The 17,222-nt window shown below is 38.7% G+C and overlaps 1 protein-coding gene and 1 pseudogene across 1 annotated transcript; both read left to right on the top strand.

Annotated features, from left to right (window-relative positions):
• Positions 1 to 1,255, top strand: LOC150059657 (trace amine-associated receptor 7a-like; annotated as a pseudogene).
• A 7,826-nt stretch (positions 1,256 to 9,081) lies between these two features.
• On the top strand, positions 9,082 to 10,121 carry LOC150059656 (trace amine-associated receptor 6). Its single transcript, XM_090337658.1, has one exon. It carries the CDS (start codon positions 9,082 to 9,084, stop codon positions 10,117 to 10,119), a length of 1,038 nt encoding a protein of 345 aa, XP_090193784.1. The 3' UTR covers positions 10,120 to 10,121.
• Positions 10,122 to 17,222: the final 7,101 nt, after the last annotated feature.

Genomic DNA, 17,222 nt, shown 5'->3' with positions numbered 1-17,222 from the left:
ATGAGAAGTAATCTGATGCCACCAGAAGCTGTCCAGCTGCGCTATGAGAACTTGAATGGATCCTGCATCAAAACCCTCTATTCTGGGCTGGGAGTTTGGCCTAGTGGTAGAGTGCTTGCCTAGCATGCACGAAGACCCAGGTTCAATTTCTCGGTACCACATACATAGCAAAAAGCCGGAAGTGGTGCTGAGGCTCAAGTGGTAGAGTGCTAGCCTTGAGAAAGTCCAAGGACAGTGCTCAGGCCCTGAGCCCAAGCCCAGGACTGGCAAAAAAACAAAAACAAAAACAAAAACAAAAACAAAAAAACCTATTCTCCAGCTCCCTGCTTCTCTTTGCACTGTTTGGCTTTGAGCTGTGCTGGCTGTGTGTGGCAATCTCCTGATGCTGACTTGATCCTTCCCTTCAAGCAGCTGCATTCTCCAACCAATCTCCTCCTCATCTCTCTGGCCTGTGTTCACTTCTTGGTGGGATTGTCTGTGATCCCTTTCAGCATGGTCGGGTCTGTGGAGAGCTGCTGGTACTTTGGAGAGAGATACTGTCAATTCCACTCTTGTTTCGATGGGGCATTCTGCTATGCTTCTATCTTCCACTTGTGCTTTATCTTTGTTGATACATACCTGGCTGTCACAGACCCTCGTCTACCCAGTCAGATTCAGGGTGTCTGCCTCTGGCACCTGCATTGCCTTCTCCTGGCTGCTGTCCATTGCCTACAACTTTTCCCTTCTTTACACAGGGGCTAACGAAGTTGGGGTGGAGGACTTGATCGGTGCCCTCACGTGTGTGGGGGCCTGTCAAGTGGCAATCAATCAAAACTGGATCCTGGTAAATTTTCTTCTCTTTCTCATCTCCACTCTTGCGATGATTTCTGTGTACTCCAAGGTTTTCCTCATTGTCAGACAGCAGGCTAGAAGGATAGAGAGCATGAACAGTAAGACTGCAGTGTCCTCCGACAGCTACAAAGATAGAGTAGCCAAGAGGGAGAGGAAAGCAGCCAAAACTCTGGGAATCGCAGTGGTAGCTTTTCTGATTTGATGGCTGCCATATTTCATTGATTCCATCATTGATGCCTTCCTGGGCTTCATCACACTCACATATGTGTATGAAATATTACTTTGGGTTGTTTACTACAACTCAGCCATGAGCCCTTTGATTTATTCTTTCTTTTACCCTTGATTTCAAAAAGCCATCAAACTGATTGTCACTGGCAAGATCTTTTAAGGAAATTCTTCACCTATAAACTTGTTTCTTGAGTAGATTTTTATTACTGATTGGGCAAAATATATAGAGTGAAAACATAGATGTGGGGAAAAGCATTGATTACACATGTTCAAAATATGCTAATGTAAAACAATGAAGTACACTTAGAAAAGGGGTCAGCAGGAGTCTATATACAGGATTCATCCACACACCAAGCAAAGCTGGGATCTTACTGTATCCTATTTAATTTGGCTTCTTTGAGCCTCTTCTCTAAATCCTAACAAATTCAAATTCACACTTTACCCTGAGCCTTATACAGATTTCAAATTGCCTTTAACTTTTCTCCAAAAAAAATCAGCTGATATATTTGAATAACAATTTGATTATTTTTGTGACTCTTATGTACCTTTAATAGCTCATGTAAATCACAATATCTATGCAATTTACCTATGTACAAAAGTTTAATACACAGAAGAATCTGGATGCATTTTAATGTAGCCTCCCAAATTTTAGAAACCACTTGTTCTTTTATTTTTGCATTCTAATGAGTTGTTGTGCCTATTTGTATTCCCAGAAAGTTATTCCTTTAAAAAATGCCCTTTTTGTTCTTTCTATCTCCAGTTAGACCTGGAACCTCCCACTAGACATGAAACATCATGGTTAGTCAATGAACATTTGCTTAATTAAGTGCATGTTTCCTTTTTTATTTTTTTAATGGTGTTGGGGCTTGAATTCTGAGCCTGGGTGATGTCCCTGAGCACTTCAGCTCAAGACTAGCTAGCACTCTACCACTTGAGCCACAGCACCATTTCCAGTTTTCTGGTTGTTAATTGGAGATGAGTTTCACGTACTTCCTTGCCAGGCCTGGCTTTGAACCCTGATCCTCAGATCTCAGCCTCCTGAGTAGCTAGGATTACAGGTATGAGCTACCAGCACCCAGCAAAACATTTCTTTTTGCTGTTGGTGGTGGTGGTCATGGGGCTTGAAGCATGTTTCCTTTATATACATATGTTAATAAGTAAATGTGACTCTATGGATTATTATCAGTCAAGGTAGATAGCAGACACTTACAATCCGTGTACATGTTGGTAGTGAGGTATTTATATGTGAGAACACTTAAGTATGGTTTTATTTGAACTTCCTCAAGGAAAGTATCTCCCGTTAGCAGTTGAATTTAAGAGCAATAAAAATTTTCAAGTCAAGATTTACTATGTTTTCCCAACCCCTGATGTTATCATACTGTGATACAAGCATATGAAATATTCTGATGACAATCAACATTTAGAATGATCTATATTACCTTTTTAAAGTTGCATTATGTCTCACCTGTAATACGAATTATATATAAGCAATGTAAGATACGGGCTACATTTCCTGAGTGTCTGATTGTTCTAGCACTGGGACTAGGCCTTGCAGTCAGATCCTGGAGGTTCCATCCAATGCCAGTAAGAACAGATGTAATCCCTGCTTTCTAAGCATTGTTTCAAGTCTCTACCACTTTCTGTTTTGTGTGTGCGTGTGTGTGTGTGTGCGTGTGTGTGTGTGTGTGTGTGTGTGCACGCGCTGAAATGAGTGATTCTCTTCTCTCTGATTTTTTCAATTGTTTTTTTTAATCCTATTAGCATCCTATATGTTAAGGTTGTATCTCAGTAGAATTTGGTGAATAATGTAAATAAAATCTACATATTAACTTAACTTGGCAGAATTGATCTTCCAATTTTATCTAGCAACTCCCTCACTCCAAATGGAATGGTTATCCAAGACGTACAGGTCCTCGTGCTCACTGCTGTAATCATAGTTACTTGAGAAGTTGCAATTAGGGAAATCACAATTTGAGGTGAGCCAGGAAAGAAAAGTTCATGAGATCCCATGTCAACCCACAGCTGAGTAGCCACCTCCTGGCTGTCAATCTATGGAGGCTGGGAATGGAAGGATTCTGGTTCTTGGCCAAAATGTCTGAGAACCCCCTTTTTCCCAATGGGAAAACTGAACGCGATGGTGAGTGTCTGTGATCCCAGCAGTGCAATGATGGAAAGCCTAAAGTTGGTGAATTATGAATGGAGGGGAGAGGCGGGAAAGACGATCCTGTTTCGGAAACACACACACACAGACACACACACACACACACACACACACACACACACACACACACACACACCCCAGAAAAGCAGAGCTAGAGGCAGGGATGAAGTGGGAAAATTCCAGCTGACTGAGTGCAAATAAACCCTAGTGTCACCCAAAACAACGGAAGGTGGAAATGCTTAAAGAGAGGCAATGATCAATATTTAATGAGTAATTATCTATCGCTGTGAAGACTTTGCTGTTCTCATCTGGCTGCTCCCTTCTATGCTATTCATGCTTTAGCATAATGCAGAAATTGATCACTGGCAAGGAAGGCATCCCAAGGGCTTCCTAACCCATCACAAGAGCAGCCTTTGTTGTGGACTGCATCTTATCATACTACCTTACCGGTGTTTGATTAGGAAATCTGAATATTCATATAGAAAATCAACTGTCACCTCTTGAAGTAGTAGCTACTATCACCTCTAATAAAATGGAATTTAATCTTTCAATGTGACTTTGTCAAGAATGTGACTTTCCCTACACACCTCGCTTCCTTCACTTTATCAGACAAAAATGGATTCATGTGTTGCGATGATAAATATGACCATATTTTCAAAAAGAACAAATTTGAACCATGTAGGATATTTCCAATGGGTATTTGTTCTAGTCATTTTATGTATATGCCTATATATCTTAAATAGTTATTTTAGACCTTAAAAGAGAACTACCTAGGAACACATTCATTTTTAAATAGAATATAATTAAAAGTAGTAAAAGTGAATACAGTATCTTTTTATAATCAACATGATTTTTCTAAGCTTACTACCAAGAAACATGCTTTAATTTTATAGAATGTCATTTGCTCATGTTAGGAATTTATACAATTTCATTTCCTAGGATCTCACCTAAGGATATCTATATATTTCCTTGATTGAGATAGGCTGCACCAATTTGGAAACAATCACAAAGAATTTTGTTCCTCACTTCCTAAAGTTGGATCACTTTAGATCAAGATATAATGTAAAGTAGATTCTCAGGAACTAGTCATGAAAATAAACCAACTCCAAAAGAACTTTTAAATGATCGTATTTATTATGAATGAATTTTTCACAAAGTATTAATTCTAAATTGTGAGTGTACTGGTAAGAGAGAGTATAAAATAATACTTTAATAATAAAACATTGGCACTGGCCAAGTGCTGGTGGCTCAAGCCTATAATCCCAGCTACTTAGGAGGCTGAGATCTGAGGGTCATAGTTCAAAGCCAGTGTGGTCAGAAAGATCTCAGTGAGACTCATCTTCAAGGAACTACTTAAAAACCAGCAGAAGTGGTACTGTGGGTGAAGAGGGCTAGCCTTGAACACAGAGAGGCTCAAGGACAGCTCACCGGGCCCTGAATTCTAGCCCCACAACCAATAAATAATGATAGTAGCAATAATAAAATATTGGAAATGAGCTCTATTTTCTCAGTTAAATAAACATAAAGATCCATTCAGGTTCCAATCACAGCCTCATGTAATATTTTTGCTGTTTGCCTATGGTGAGTAGTCCAATCTATTTCTGAAACCAAGAAGTTTCTGCTTCTAGACAGGCTAGGTGTTTCTGTTATCTATAGTATGATGTGAATTTACTCAGAGAGGTATTTTCCTCAAATTCATGCCACTCAGGACCATGGGTGGAATGCTTCTTACAAAAGATACTTTTCTAATCCAAGACAGATAAAAACTATCAAAGTATACTTGCACAAGAAAAAATATTTCTCCAACCTAGTTTATCCAGAATTCCAGAGCAAAAATGGTTCCAATACCACATGGGTGGAATATTCACAGCTAGCACAAAAGAGATGCAATAGAGAAACGAGCTGACTGGCAACAGCCAGCATTTTACCCTATGTGGACACAGGCCAGGCTGAGAACTTTACCCATGTAGGCATGCTCTGCTCATTTGGCATATCTTGGAGTTCATTTTGCTTAGCCTCATCCTACATGGCCATATGCACATAGCTTTTTGAGCTATTGTGATCCTCTGTTAGGAAAAATCTAGTCATATACTAATTATTACAAATGAGAGAAACCATGGAGCCTATGTTTTTTGAGGTCCGGTTTACCTCAATATGATTTCATCTTGGTATTTTTAAAACCTCTACCTGTGACAAAGTCTGCTTTTATGCTAAATTAGAGGGAATATGTCATTCATAAAAAGTTGACTCTTAGAACTAGAAGTGGCTCAAGCACTAGAGCACCAGGCAGGTGAACACAGGGTTCTGAGTTCCAAACCCCCTTTCAGTGAAAAGCTAACTCGTAGATGCAACATGTGTATTGATTAAAATAGTGTTTCTTACTAAAGAAAAACAAAAAGCTGGGAGCTATTGGTTTATGCCTGTGATCCTAGCTACTCAAGAGGCTGAGTAGCTTTGAGGTTTGAAGGCAGCTGGGGAAGAAAAGTTCCTGTGAGGCTCTAATCTACAATTAACCACTCAAAAACTGGAAGTGGTACTGTGGCTCAAAGTGGTGGGGCATTACCCTTGAGCAAAAATGTTCAGAGATAGTACCCAGGCCTTGAGTTCAAGCCCCATGACTGACAAAAAGGAAGGAAGGAAAGAAGGAAGGAAGGAAGGAAGGAAGGAAGGAAGGAAGGAAGGAAGGAAGAAAGGGAGGGAGGGAGGGAGGGAGGGAGGGAGGAAAGAAAGAAAGAAAGAAAGAAAGAAAGAAAGAAAAGAAAGAAAGAAAGAAAAGAAGAAAAGCAAATAAGAAAAAGAAGGGATTTACTTTCCTTGAAAGCAAGCCTGTGGAGTTTTATCTGCCCCTGGGAAAAGGGAGAACAGAGATATCCAAAAACTATATATCAACATTTAAAATGGAGATTCCTTCAAATAAAACGTTTCAGCACTCACAATGACTCACAAGGATGACCATACCAGAAATGTGACAGAGGGATAAGCATGGGAAATATGACTTAACACTGTGATTAGAGGGAAAATAAAGGGAGATTCTTGCTTTTTCTTTTTTATTCTCCTCAAGGTATTCCATCATAAGCAGCTAATATGTATGTTTAAGAAACACCTGTCAGCTTGGGCTAATAATAAATCAAGATGATTCAATATTACACTGAACTACTTAGTAGTTCACTACTTAGTAGTAACTAAGTAGTTTCTGAACTACTTAGGCTATTACTTAGACAAATGGATTGCCTGTAATCAGTACCCACTGGTCTTCATTTACAGTTTAACACTTAGACCTTGCTTTGGGTTAGTTTACCTCTAGCTCTAATCCACAGAGGGCAAGTCTGTCATCCCTTCCTCTCATTAAGGCTTCTGAGGGTGGGCCCTGCCAGGAGCACAGAGCACAGGGCATCATTATCACCTCCTTCTCTTTCCCTCATCATAATGGGGCCTATTTCACACCCTCAGTCACTGGGGAGTTGGGGAGTTAGCGAATCTAAGTTTTAAGAATGCCTTTGAGGGGTTCACATGTAAACTGAAGATTGATTGTAGAAATGACACAAAACTTTAGCTGATGCAAGAACCAAAGTGCCTGTGAATTCTGTCCTGGGTGTTAGGATGATGATGATGATGATGATGATGATGATGATGATGATCATAATAATAATAATAATAGAAATTTTTAAAAAAGGAAAACAGGAACACCATCTAGTCTTGATATGACCTATTCCAATGTCATTTGCAGAATATAGTAAAATGTTGAACCCTGGAAAAGTCATTTATGTGCAAGAATTTTAGAGATCTTGGGAAGAACCTTCAACTACATTTATTCCCCTAGCACTGAATGAGGTGCTCTTTATTTACTAGGCATAAACTAACCTGGATTCCTTTATTAAGTTTAGATGATATAATGAAAACATAAAATAGTTTAAATTTTATAAATATATAAATGGCATCTATAAGAGTCCCTATCCACCTCTATCTGTCCCTGTACTGATTGTGGCCTCAGAAGCATTTTCATTCACTTTTATAATGCTTAGCATTATTGATATTAATATTCACATTCATCTCTACCTGTGTTTTGGGTTTGTTTTCCTCTGAAGACTTTAGGTAGGTGTATGAGCACAGGGGTCACATGTTTTTTTAAAGTTATTTAGTGCATTTTTATTGTGCTTTTAAAGATAATGTTCAGAAAGTTTCAGTTATGTAAGTCAAATTAAGTACATTTCTTTTTGAACAATGCAGTGCAAACCCTTCCCTTGCTTTTTTCCAGTTTGTCCCTCCTGACCCCACATGTGGTATGGCTCATTTGCAGCAGTGTCCAGCACTGCTGCCTTTGTTCACTTTGTCTCTATATTTCTGAGCCCCATCTTGCCCTCCCAAAGACAGATAAATGAACAAAAAAAAGACAAGAGGAAAACAAAAATCTCTTGCTTCCATTTCATGAGTTCATTTCTATAAACATGATTTTACATGATCAGCTGCATTAGCCATTGTGCCCTTGTGCTCCACTCCTAAGCATATTCTCCTTTTGTCTCACAATGTGTGAATGTCTAGAGGCCTGTATACTTTAACATGCCACAGTGTATTTTTACAGGTCTTTTTTCTTTATGCTCAGTCAGAGTAATAACTCTAAAATGTTCTTAGTATAATAATTAATGAACAAATCTCAAGATGATAAGGGGAGGTATAAAGTTATTTCTTTATTCAAAATGGCAGGTGTTTCTGGAAGTCTGTATTTTGCTTAGGTTCTTAAGACCTTGCTGTTTTTAAGACCTCTACCTTGTGGTTCTTTAACAATTCAGTGGAATATATTTCATAAATGTCAATTATCCCCTGCTGCATTTTATCCTGTCTGCCTGTTGATAGCCATAGCAAATGGTGAAATATATATATATTTCCCCAGTAGTTCTGAGGATTGGACACAAAGATCCTACCTGCTAGGTAAATTCTCTGTCTCTGAGGTAGCTCCCCAGCCCTTGCTTTTCTGAGACAAGGTCTCACTAGGTACCCCGTGATGGCACTGAACTGAGTCAAATAGCCTAGGCTATCCTCCATCCTGCAGTCCTCCTCCTCTACCTCTCCAGTGCTGGGATTACAGGGGCATATCACAATGCCTAGTGTCTGAAATGATAAGAGTCCAATAGGATAAAAGTCAAGAAGATTACCTGTAAAACTTGTAAAAATCTGCACCCCTATTATACCTTTGTAACAGAACCCCAGTAAGGTGGCTAAATCACATTTAGGAACAGAAGAATGGTTCAAGTCTATACACTGAGCAGAAAGAATTCTTAGGCGTAATACTCTTGGTGGTAATTGGATTTCATGCAGAATGAAGACATGTTTTGTAGAATAGTATTCCTAATCATTACTGCTGAAAATACTCTTATGACTTCACACCTAGCACTGTGGGGACGCCATCCTGAGATTTCCCCATTGATGGCATCTATTTATCTAGAAGGCCCTCGTCATTTAGCTAGTAATGCAGGTTCTATTACATAGAGATCGATCAAGAGGAGGCGATCCATCAACCTCACGAGTATTTGTCACATCACATATTGCTGGCTCAGTGGAAATCTGCAGGTAAAAACGAAATATGAGGGAATCAAAAACTGTATTTATGACCACAAAGCAAATTTACCCATTTAAAGAAGTAAGGCATGTATTTCTTGAATCGGTTGTCAATAGTCGTATGTGATAGGGTTTGTATGAATTCATTTCTTTATCTTTTTCGAGAACAGTTTTGTCACTGGTCCTAAAGACATTGACAAGTTACATAAGGGCTCTAATCATATCCTGCAGGGTTGATAAGGACTTCTCGCTCGCCGACGTATTGAATCGTAAAATCGCACACTTGGAAAGCCAGGACCCACTCAGCAATGAGCAACAACTCATCCCCACCCCCTGCCCTGCAGCTCTGCTACGAGAACGTGAACGGGTCCTGCGTGAAAAATCCCTACTCGTCCGGCCCCCGCGTGATCCTCTACGCAGTGTTTGGCATTGGGGCTGTGCTGGCTGTGTTTGGGAATCTCCTGGTGGTGACTTCCATCCTGCATTTCCGACAGCTGCATTCTCCCACCAATTTCCTCCTGGCCTCGCTGGCCTGCGCTGACTTCTTGGTGGGACTGGCCGTGATGCCCTTCAGCATGGTCAGGTCCGTGGAGAGCTGCTGGTACTTCGGGAGACTCTTCTGCACCTTCCACACATGCTGTGACGTGGCGTTCTGCTACGCGTCTCTCTTCCACCTGTGCTTCATCTCCATCGACAGGTATATAGCCGTCACGGACCCTCTGATCTACCCCACCAAGTTCACCGTGTCGGTGTCCGGAGTCTGCATTGGTGTCTCCTGGCTGCTGCCCCTGTTGTACAGCGGCACCGTGTTCTACACTGGGGTCTATGAGGACGGACTGGAGGAACTGTCCAAGGCCCTCAACTGTGTAGGAGGTTGTCAGGTGGTGGTCAATCAGAACTGGGTGTTGATCGATTTCCTGTCCTTCTTCATCCCCACCCTTATTATGATCATCCTGTACAGTAATATCTTTCTCGTGGCTAGACGACAAGCTAAGAAGATAGAACACACTGGAAGCCAAGAACAAACATCCTCAGAGAGTTACAAAGCCAGGGTGGCCAGGAGAGAGCGGAAAGCTGCCAAAACTCTGGGGATCACAGTGATAGCTTTTATGATCTCATGGCTACCTTACAGTATCGATTCGCTGGTGGATGCTTTCATGGGATTTATCACGCCTGCCTATATTTATGAGATTTGTGTTTGGTGTGCTTATTATAACTCAGCCATGAATCCTTTGATTTATGCCTTATTTTACCCATGGTTTAAGAAAGCTATTAAAGTTATTATCAGTGGTCAAGTTTTCAAGAACAGCTCAGCAACCATGAATTTATTCTCTGAACAACTGTAGGCAATTGGAAATATTTTTAGCATTTCCAAGCCAGATAAATTTTTTTTTAAATCAGGAACGATTGCTAATGAAGATTGAATAAACTGATCCTTAAATTAGAATAAATCAGTGTTTTCCAGTCTGTTATTCTGTAAACTTTGAACTCACTTCAAAAAATACAATCTTAATTTTTAAAATTGTATTTTATTGTCAGGATAATGTATAGAGAGGTTGCAGTTCCATTTGTCAGGTAATGGATACATTACATTACTTCTTGAACCTTGATGACTATTCTCATCTTTTTGTCCTCCTTTTACAATCTTAATTTTTAAAATTAAAAAAATGTCAAATCTTGGCTGGGAGCCTGGCCTAGCAGTAGAGTGCCTGCCAGCATGCATAAAGCCCCGAGTTCAATTCCTCAGTATTACATACACAGAAAAGGCCAGAAGTAGAACTGTGGCTCAAGTGATAGAGCACTACCTTGAGAAAGCCCAAGGAGAGTGCTCAGGCCCTGAGCTTAAGCCCCAGGACTGGCAAGAAAAAAATGTATCATCTTAAATAGTAAATATTAAATTCTTTTTGTTAATTATTTCAGAGCTCAAGGTAACCCACTCCCTGAATTCATAGCCCTTCTTTCCATCTCTCTTTGTTCTGGTATGTTCCCTGAAAATATTTTTATCTTTGAGGTTCTTTTCTTTTTCTCCTACAAACCTTTTTCTTTATTATAAAAAATTCATATGTGCATAGTCTTCACTGGATGAGTGTTCTTTTTTCTTTTCAATGTTTTACCAAAGGAATCTCCTGGGTATCCATTTAATCTAAGCAGTCTGGAGAGAGTTGTTGGTGTATGTATGGGTGGGAGGGGGGGTGGAGTGATTTTTGCAAATGTTGCCATCATCTTGACCAGGCTGCTTTAATTGTCAATTATTTCCCCTCCTGATAAACAAAACAGAAGTTGCTGAATTTCCCCAGAATGATATCAGGATTTTTCTGTGACCGCTTTTCTTGCTTTTGTGGGGAAATGTGCTGGCACAGATAGCACCCTGAAGTACACTAATCTGTTCAGAACACTGAAGATGATTATTCATTTAGGGAGAATCATTTATATAGGCTATAGTTTTCTATGTTTTCTATAACAGAATTTAATTACAATAGATAATTTGCAAGTTTCAGGACTCATGTTATCTATATGGATAACAAGCATTGTGTCATTCATTCTTTTTTCATTTTTCAAATGTGAGCCATATGACTAAATCATTTTGCAGTCTCCGCTAAGGAGATAGGCAATAATTTATCTCTAATAGGCTATAACTTTGAAAATATTGGTGAGAATGAACAATTTTTTTTTGCCAGTCCTGGGGCTTGAGCTCAGGGCCTGAGCACTGTCCTTGGACTTTCTCAAGGCTATAGCTCTACCAATTGAGCCTCTGCACCACTTCCAGCTTTTTTCTATGTATGTAATACCAAGGAATCAAACCCCCAGGTCTTCATGCATGCTAGGCAAGCACTCTACCATTAGGCCAAACTCCCGGCTAGGATGAACAATTTGTAAAAGACAAATACTAGGTTAAAATCGGGAGTGTCATTAACATGGGCCCCTGACATTATGAGATGAGAAATGCTTTTTATCTCCTTCATCTTTCTGTCCCAAATCTATAAACCCATGTACCTATATAATCACAAGCAAAGCATTAAATAAATCCTCATTAATATATCTAATTCCTGAGCAATATTTTTTAAAACTATCAAGGTCACCCAAAAGAGACTATGAGACCATGGAGGTGGGGGGAGTTAGTGATGTATCTGTAATTCCAGTATTGATGCAAGAAGATCAAGGCTTTGAGGCTAAGTCTGGGCTACATAGATAGACATAGCCTCCAAAATACATTTTTTAAGTAAATAAATAGTAAAAATGAATAAAACAAAGTCTGAGAAACTGTTACAGTTCAAAGGAACTGGAGGCGCTATGACAGTTAAATGTATCATGTTTTTATCCTTATTGGAATTCTAGCTACTGTGGAGGCACAGATCAGTGGATGACATTTTATTTCATCTGAACCAGTGGCAGAACTTGATGGAACATGCTTGTTTTCTCTACTACAAAGTGTAAGAAAAACTGTCTTCCACCAGAAGGGGTTGTCTAAAAGTTTCTGCTTTGGCTAGGTGGCTTGGCTACTATTGATTAATCTGCTAAAGTAATATCAGGAAGTACAGATAGGAAAAGAGGAACTGTTTGTGATAAGGAAGGACTTTTTGAAATGTGAAGTTCTGCCTTAACTGGTTTTAACAGGATGGAATTAAGACTCACTCCAGGTGACACACCTCAGATGATTGAAGAAATAGCAGAGGGGGTGGGTATGTTTTGAGATTACTTGTGCACCATTAATTTTATTTCAAAGTTAGAGGGCTTTGTAAATACATCTTACCCTATTCAAACAAACCAATCAGGAACAGACTCTGAACCTGAGCTCAACCAATCTGGTGGGGGACGGGATACATGGAGGAGAAGCCTGCCTGCTCTGTGTGCTTACTTACGAGATTTTTGGTTCATAACTAATCCTTCTGCTGAAGTAAATTTTGCATTGCTGAGACAATTTTTTTATTTTCTTGTCTATCTGACAAGATAGACAAGTGATTTTTGTATAGCATATTTATATAACAGGAGAAAGCACAGTGGCTGGGTTCAGTGGCATATGCCTGTCATCTCCAGCCACGCTAGGAAGCTTAAGTAATAGGATCAAAGTCAAGGACAGGATCAAATGGGGACCATGTCATGAGAAAGGGTATCTATGTTTGTGAAGTTATGCACCTTCTATCTGGTGAATTTAATGTAACCCTTCTATTAATCACAATAAAAAAACAAAAAAAAAACCAAATGCTTTATGACACCCTGAATGGAAAGGTGAAACAGAAGAGATATTATGTGGAAATTTAATAAGGAGTGGAGTTTACATTGCCACTTTAATCATAATGTATGTATATTCATTATACATATACCACTGTGATTAAAATAATAATAATAATAGGAGAAACAGATTTAGGAATATAAAAATTTTGTCTTCACAACTTTTCTATGACTCAAAAGCAATTCCAAAATGTATATTATTTTAAAAATAGAGTTCGCAATCAATATTTTGGAAAGTTTCCAACTTACCTCTATGAGCACAACAGGTATTCTCCTTACACTCTTTGATCCACTTTGTCAAGGGGGATGGAGAGAAGAGATAGTATAGAGGGGGTGAGATTAATCAGAATATAATGACCTGCCATTGTATAACTGATCAATGGTAATTTCAAATGGAAAAGTTTAAAATCACACATGTGGCCCGTATTGTATTTCTTTTGTTTTATTTTTGACATTATTTCTTTTATGCTCACGCATTTGCTGCGTAGGTTAAGTTCCTTTGTAAATTAGTTTTTGAATTAGCATCTGTAGGAGGTACTGATTACTCTGATTCCTTACATGGGTGCAGTGTGTTGAGCAGGGCCCTCCCTCCATCGTATTCTCTTTCCGCCCCTGCCTCCTCTACCACATTTCAAACAGTGTTGGCTGCATCTCATTATACTGTCTTCACATCTATCTGTAGATAATATCCTTCAATCCCTTTCATTCCAGTGTGTGTCCTCTTTCTTTCTCCTTCCCACCTCATGCTTATCCTTTCCTGAATGGTTCCCCTTTTGTATCTATTCCCATGGCTATCATAATCTTCGATTTAGGCTTGTATCTCACAAACGAACAAGGACATAGAACATAAGCTTGGCTCATGTTATTTAGCATGACTTCTAGGCCCATCAAATGACAAAATCTGATTTGTCTTTATGGTTAAATAATATTCATATATCTACATGAGTGTGTATGTCTATGTACATATACAAATACAATTCTTTCAATATATATTCAAGACTAGTACATGGCATGGCTATTATGTGGTCTAGTTTTAGATTTTTGAGGACCCCCCCTACCAATTTCCATAATGGTTGCAATATTTTCATTCCCATCAACACTATATGAGAGTTCCTTTTTCTCATACACTGGCCAGTATTTGCTGTTGCTTACTTTTTCGATAATGACCATTCTAACCGAGGTGAGATGGGCTCTTAGTGTAGTTTGGATTTGTATTTTCTTTATGCTCAGGATATTGAACATTTCTTCATGATATTTCTGTAGGACGGTCTATACAAGATTAAAATGAACCACAAAACGAGGTTCTAGCATCATGGTTGAAAAATCAGTAAGTCAGAAGTGGTGCTGTGGTTCAAGAGGTAGGGCGCTAGCCCTGAGCACAAAGAGGCTTAGGTACAGTGCCCAGGCCCTGAGTTCAAGCCCCACAACTGACAAAAAATATAACAATTACAATTTTTAAAATGGGTGAGTCTAGCCCTTAAGGACATGACATATACAATAAAGTAAAAATAGATGAATTATGATAAAAGTTGAATGATATTTGTTCTACAACTGATGAGTAAAAATGCATATAAGGTTCATATTAATCTATATCCTACCCAGTTTCCAGGTCAGTAAATGGTATGCAAGAGAAGCAAAATAACTTATATGAAAACTTGTAGCTAATAATGAACTCCATGCTGTTGGTTGAATTCAATCTAAATTCTAAGCCCAAATTTATTTCTCTCACAGGAATGAGAATTTAGGGAAAATGAGATGGAATGTTGTAAAGGATCACCATTAGATAAGTGCTACCTAAAACACATTTAAAGTTTATCCTGTTAGTCAGTGGTCCTTGGTAATTCTTAAGATGGTCATACTGAAAATGCATGCTGAAATCTATATTCAACTCCCCTCAAAAGCATTTAATTCCATATTTAGAACATTTAACATACTGTTCTGTGGGTTTCTAAACCTGGGAGGTTTAGGTTATAGATGCAATCAATTCATAAGTGAGACTAGACTGAAGTAAAAACATTAGCTCTCATTTTTGTTGTTGGTGGTGGTGGAGGTGATGATTCTTGAACTCTGGGCCTGGGCGCTTTCCCTGAGCTCTTCAGCTCAAGGCTAATGCTCTACCACTTTGGGCCACAGAGCCACTTCCAAACATTAACTGTCTATGTCTTTGACTCAACACAAGTTTATTTCTTGTTCCTGTGGAGTCTACTATGAATGTACAGCCTTACCCTGGACAGTTTTCCTCCACATTAGTGACTCAATCCTATGGGTTAGTTTGATTTCAGTACTCCATCTTTTCAACTAGGGACCATGTTCTTGCTTCACCCTTAAGAAGAAGCATTCCTAGACATCCTACTGTTGATTCAAAAACTGTGCAGACAGCTCCACCTACTGGTCAGAAAAATGTAGGGCTGCAAGAGGAATGTTCAAAGGTCACACTGGGTTCTGGTGTATGTCTCAGGATTTGAATTTTGTAGAAACTACCTGAAATACTTCACTTAAATAATAGTGAAAGCAAACTAAGATGAGGTGGTTGCTGACTTTGCTTTAATGATTCAAGGATGTGAAAGTCAAGGGTGCTGAGATTCTCCAGGTAGATATTTAGTATTCTTAAATAAATAAGTACTTATTTATCATTACATGAATTAATTTGGAAAAATAAAATCAAACAATAGAAAATAAAGCTATTGTTAAATTCTCTCAAAGGAATTGTTTCTACAAAGTCAAGAGACAGTGAATTGAGAAAAATAACAGAGGAGAAAGTTATACTTTAGTGTCATTTCTTTATTTTTTTCAGCCAGTGACTCTTAGATATGTGCTATATCATCTTCCTTTTTTTTGTCAGTCTTGGGGATTGAACTCTGGGCCTGGGTGCTGTCCCTGAGCTCTTTTGCTCAAGGCTAGTGCTCTACCACTCTCAGCCACAGTTCCACTTTCCACCATATCTTGTCCATTTTTTTTGTTGTTTATAATCTTGCTAAGTTACCCAGGATAGCCTCAAATTTGCTATCTATCTACTTTACTCTCCCCGGAGGCTGGAATTACAAAAGCATAGCACCACAATTCACTTTAGTTGTTTTATTAATTGTAGGTGTTATTTTTTATACTGTGTCTTCAGTTTTAAATGTATGTGTCTTTTTTTTTCTGCCAGTTTGTAAGTGATCAATCTTTAAATTCCAGTTTAAATGACACTCTTCTCCAAATCTTTGTGGTTGTAATAGTGCATGAAACACATATCAAGTGTTAGCTACTTGATTAACTTACTTCCATATCCAAACTATAGGGAAGAGATATCAGCTTCATTTCACAGATGAGAAACCTGAAGCCCACAGGAATAAGTAACCTGCCTGAAATTATAAGGAAAGAAAGGCTTATATCTGATAGAATTACACAGATTTTATTCTTTAGCTCTTGACTTGTACATTGATTCACCTAGAAATAATCATCCACTCCTTTTCACTTCCTTTATCTTTGTTGAGAGCTGATTTTATATTTTTATATTTGCTGTTATTTATAACAAATTTCTAGTCCCAAGAATTAACTTGTACAATATAAATATAAAGGAGAAAAATATTAAACTGCCAGAATATAGACAAATCTCACAAGGACACAGTTCACATACTTTCAAGTTCGAATTATTCAGAAGGAAGAAGAACATATATCATAGTACATTTACTGAGAAATCCTTGAAATGAAAAAAATCTAGCTGATAAATCTATTTAGCAATTGGGTTTCAAGTAGACAATGATTCTAAAATGCACATTTTGGAAGAAGAGACATTCCAAGGATCTGACTCTGATTATGAAATGTGAAATGAATTCTACAATTCAAACAAGGGATTCACAACTTAACTGATGTCATATTTCAATGTCAGGCCCCTTTAGTGAAGAAATTGCAGCAAGTGGGAAGGCTGATGCAAAAATGACTGCATTCTCAGTGAATGCTGCCTGTGGCAGACTTAGGCGAAGAACTCAGAAATGCAGTCTTCATGACTTCGTTCCTTATGCAACTCCATGTATTCATTTCAAGGAGACAGGACTTTCATAGGTTCACTGTATCCTGGTGTATCCAGCAAGTATTCAGATACTTTCACTCTGTCCTGTTCCTACCAGAACACTGAATGAAAGGGATCTTTCCTGTTTCCACTTCAGCAGCTGTCCACACACCACTCCTCTCTCCTTACCAGACTATAGTGCTGAATCTTTGCCCGCTTCCATAGGGG

Source organism: Megascapheus bottae, chromosome 8, assembly GCF_031878675.1.
Source record: "Megascapheus bottae isolate mThoBot1 chromosome 8, mThoBot2.hap1, whole genome shotgun sequence".
Lineage (NCBI taxonomy): Eukaryota > Metazoa > Chordata > Mammalia > Rodentia > Geomyidae > Megascapheus > Megascapheus bottae.
The sequence above is the reverse complement of the archived record's forward strand: the minus strand, read 5'-3'. Positions and strand labels throughout refer to the sequence as shown.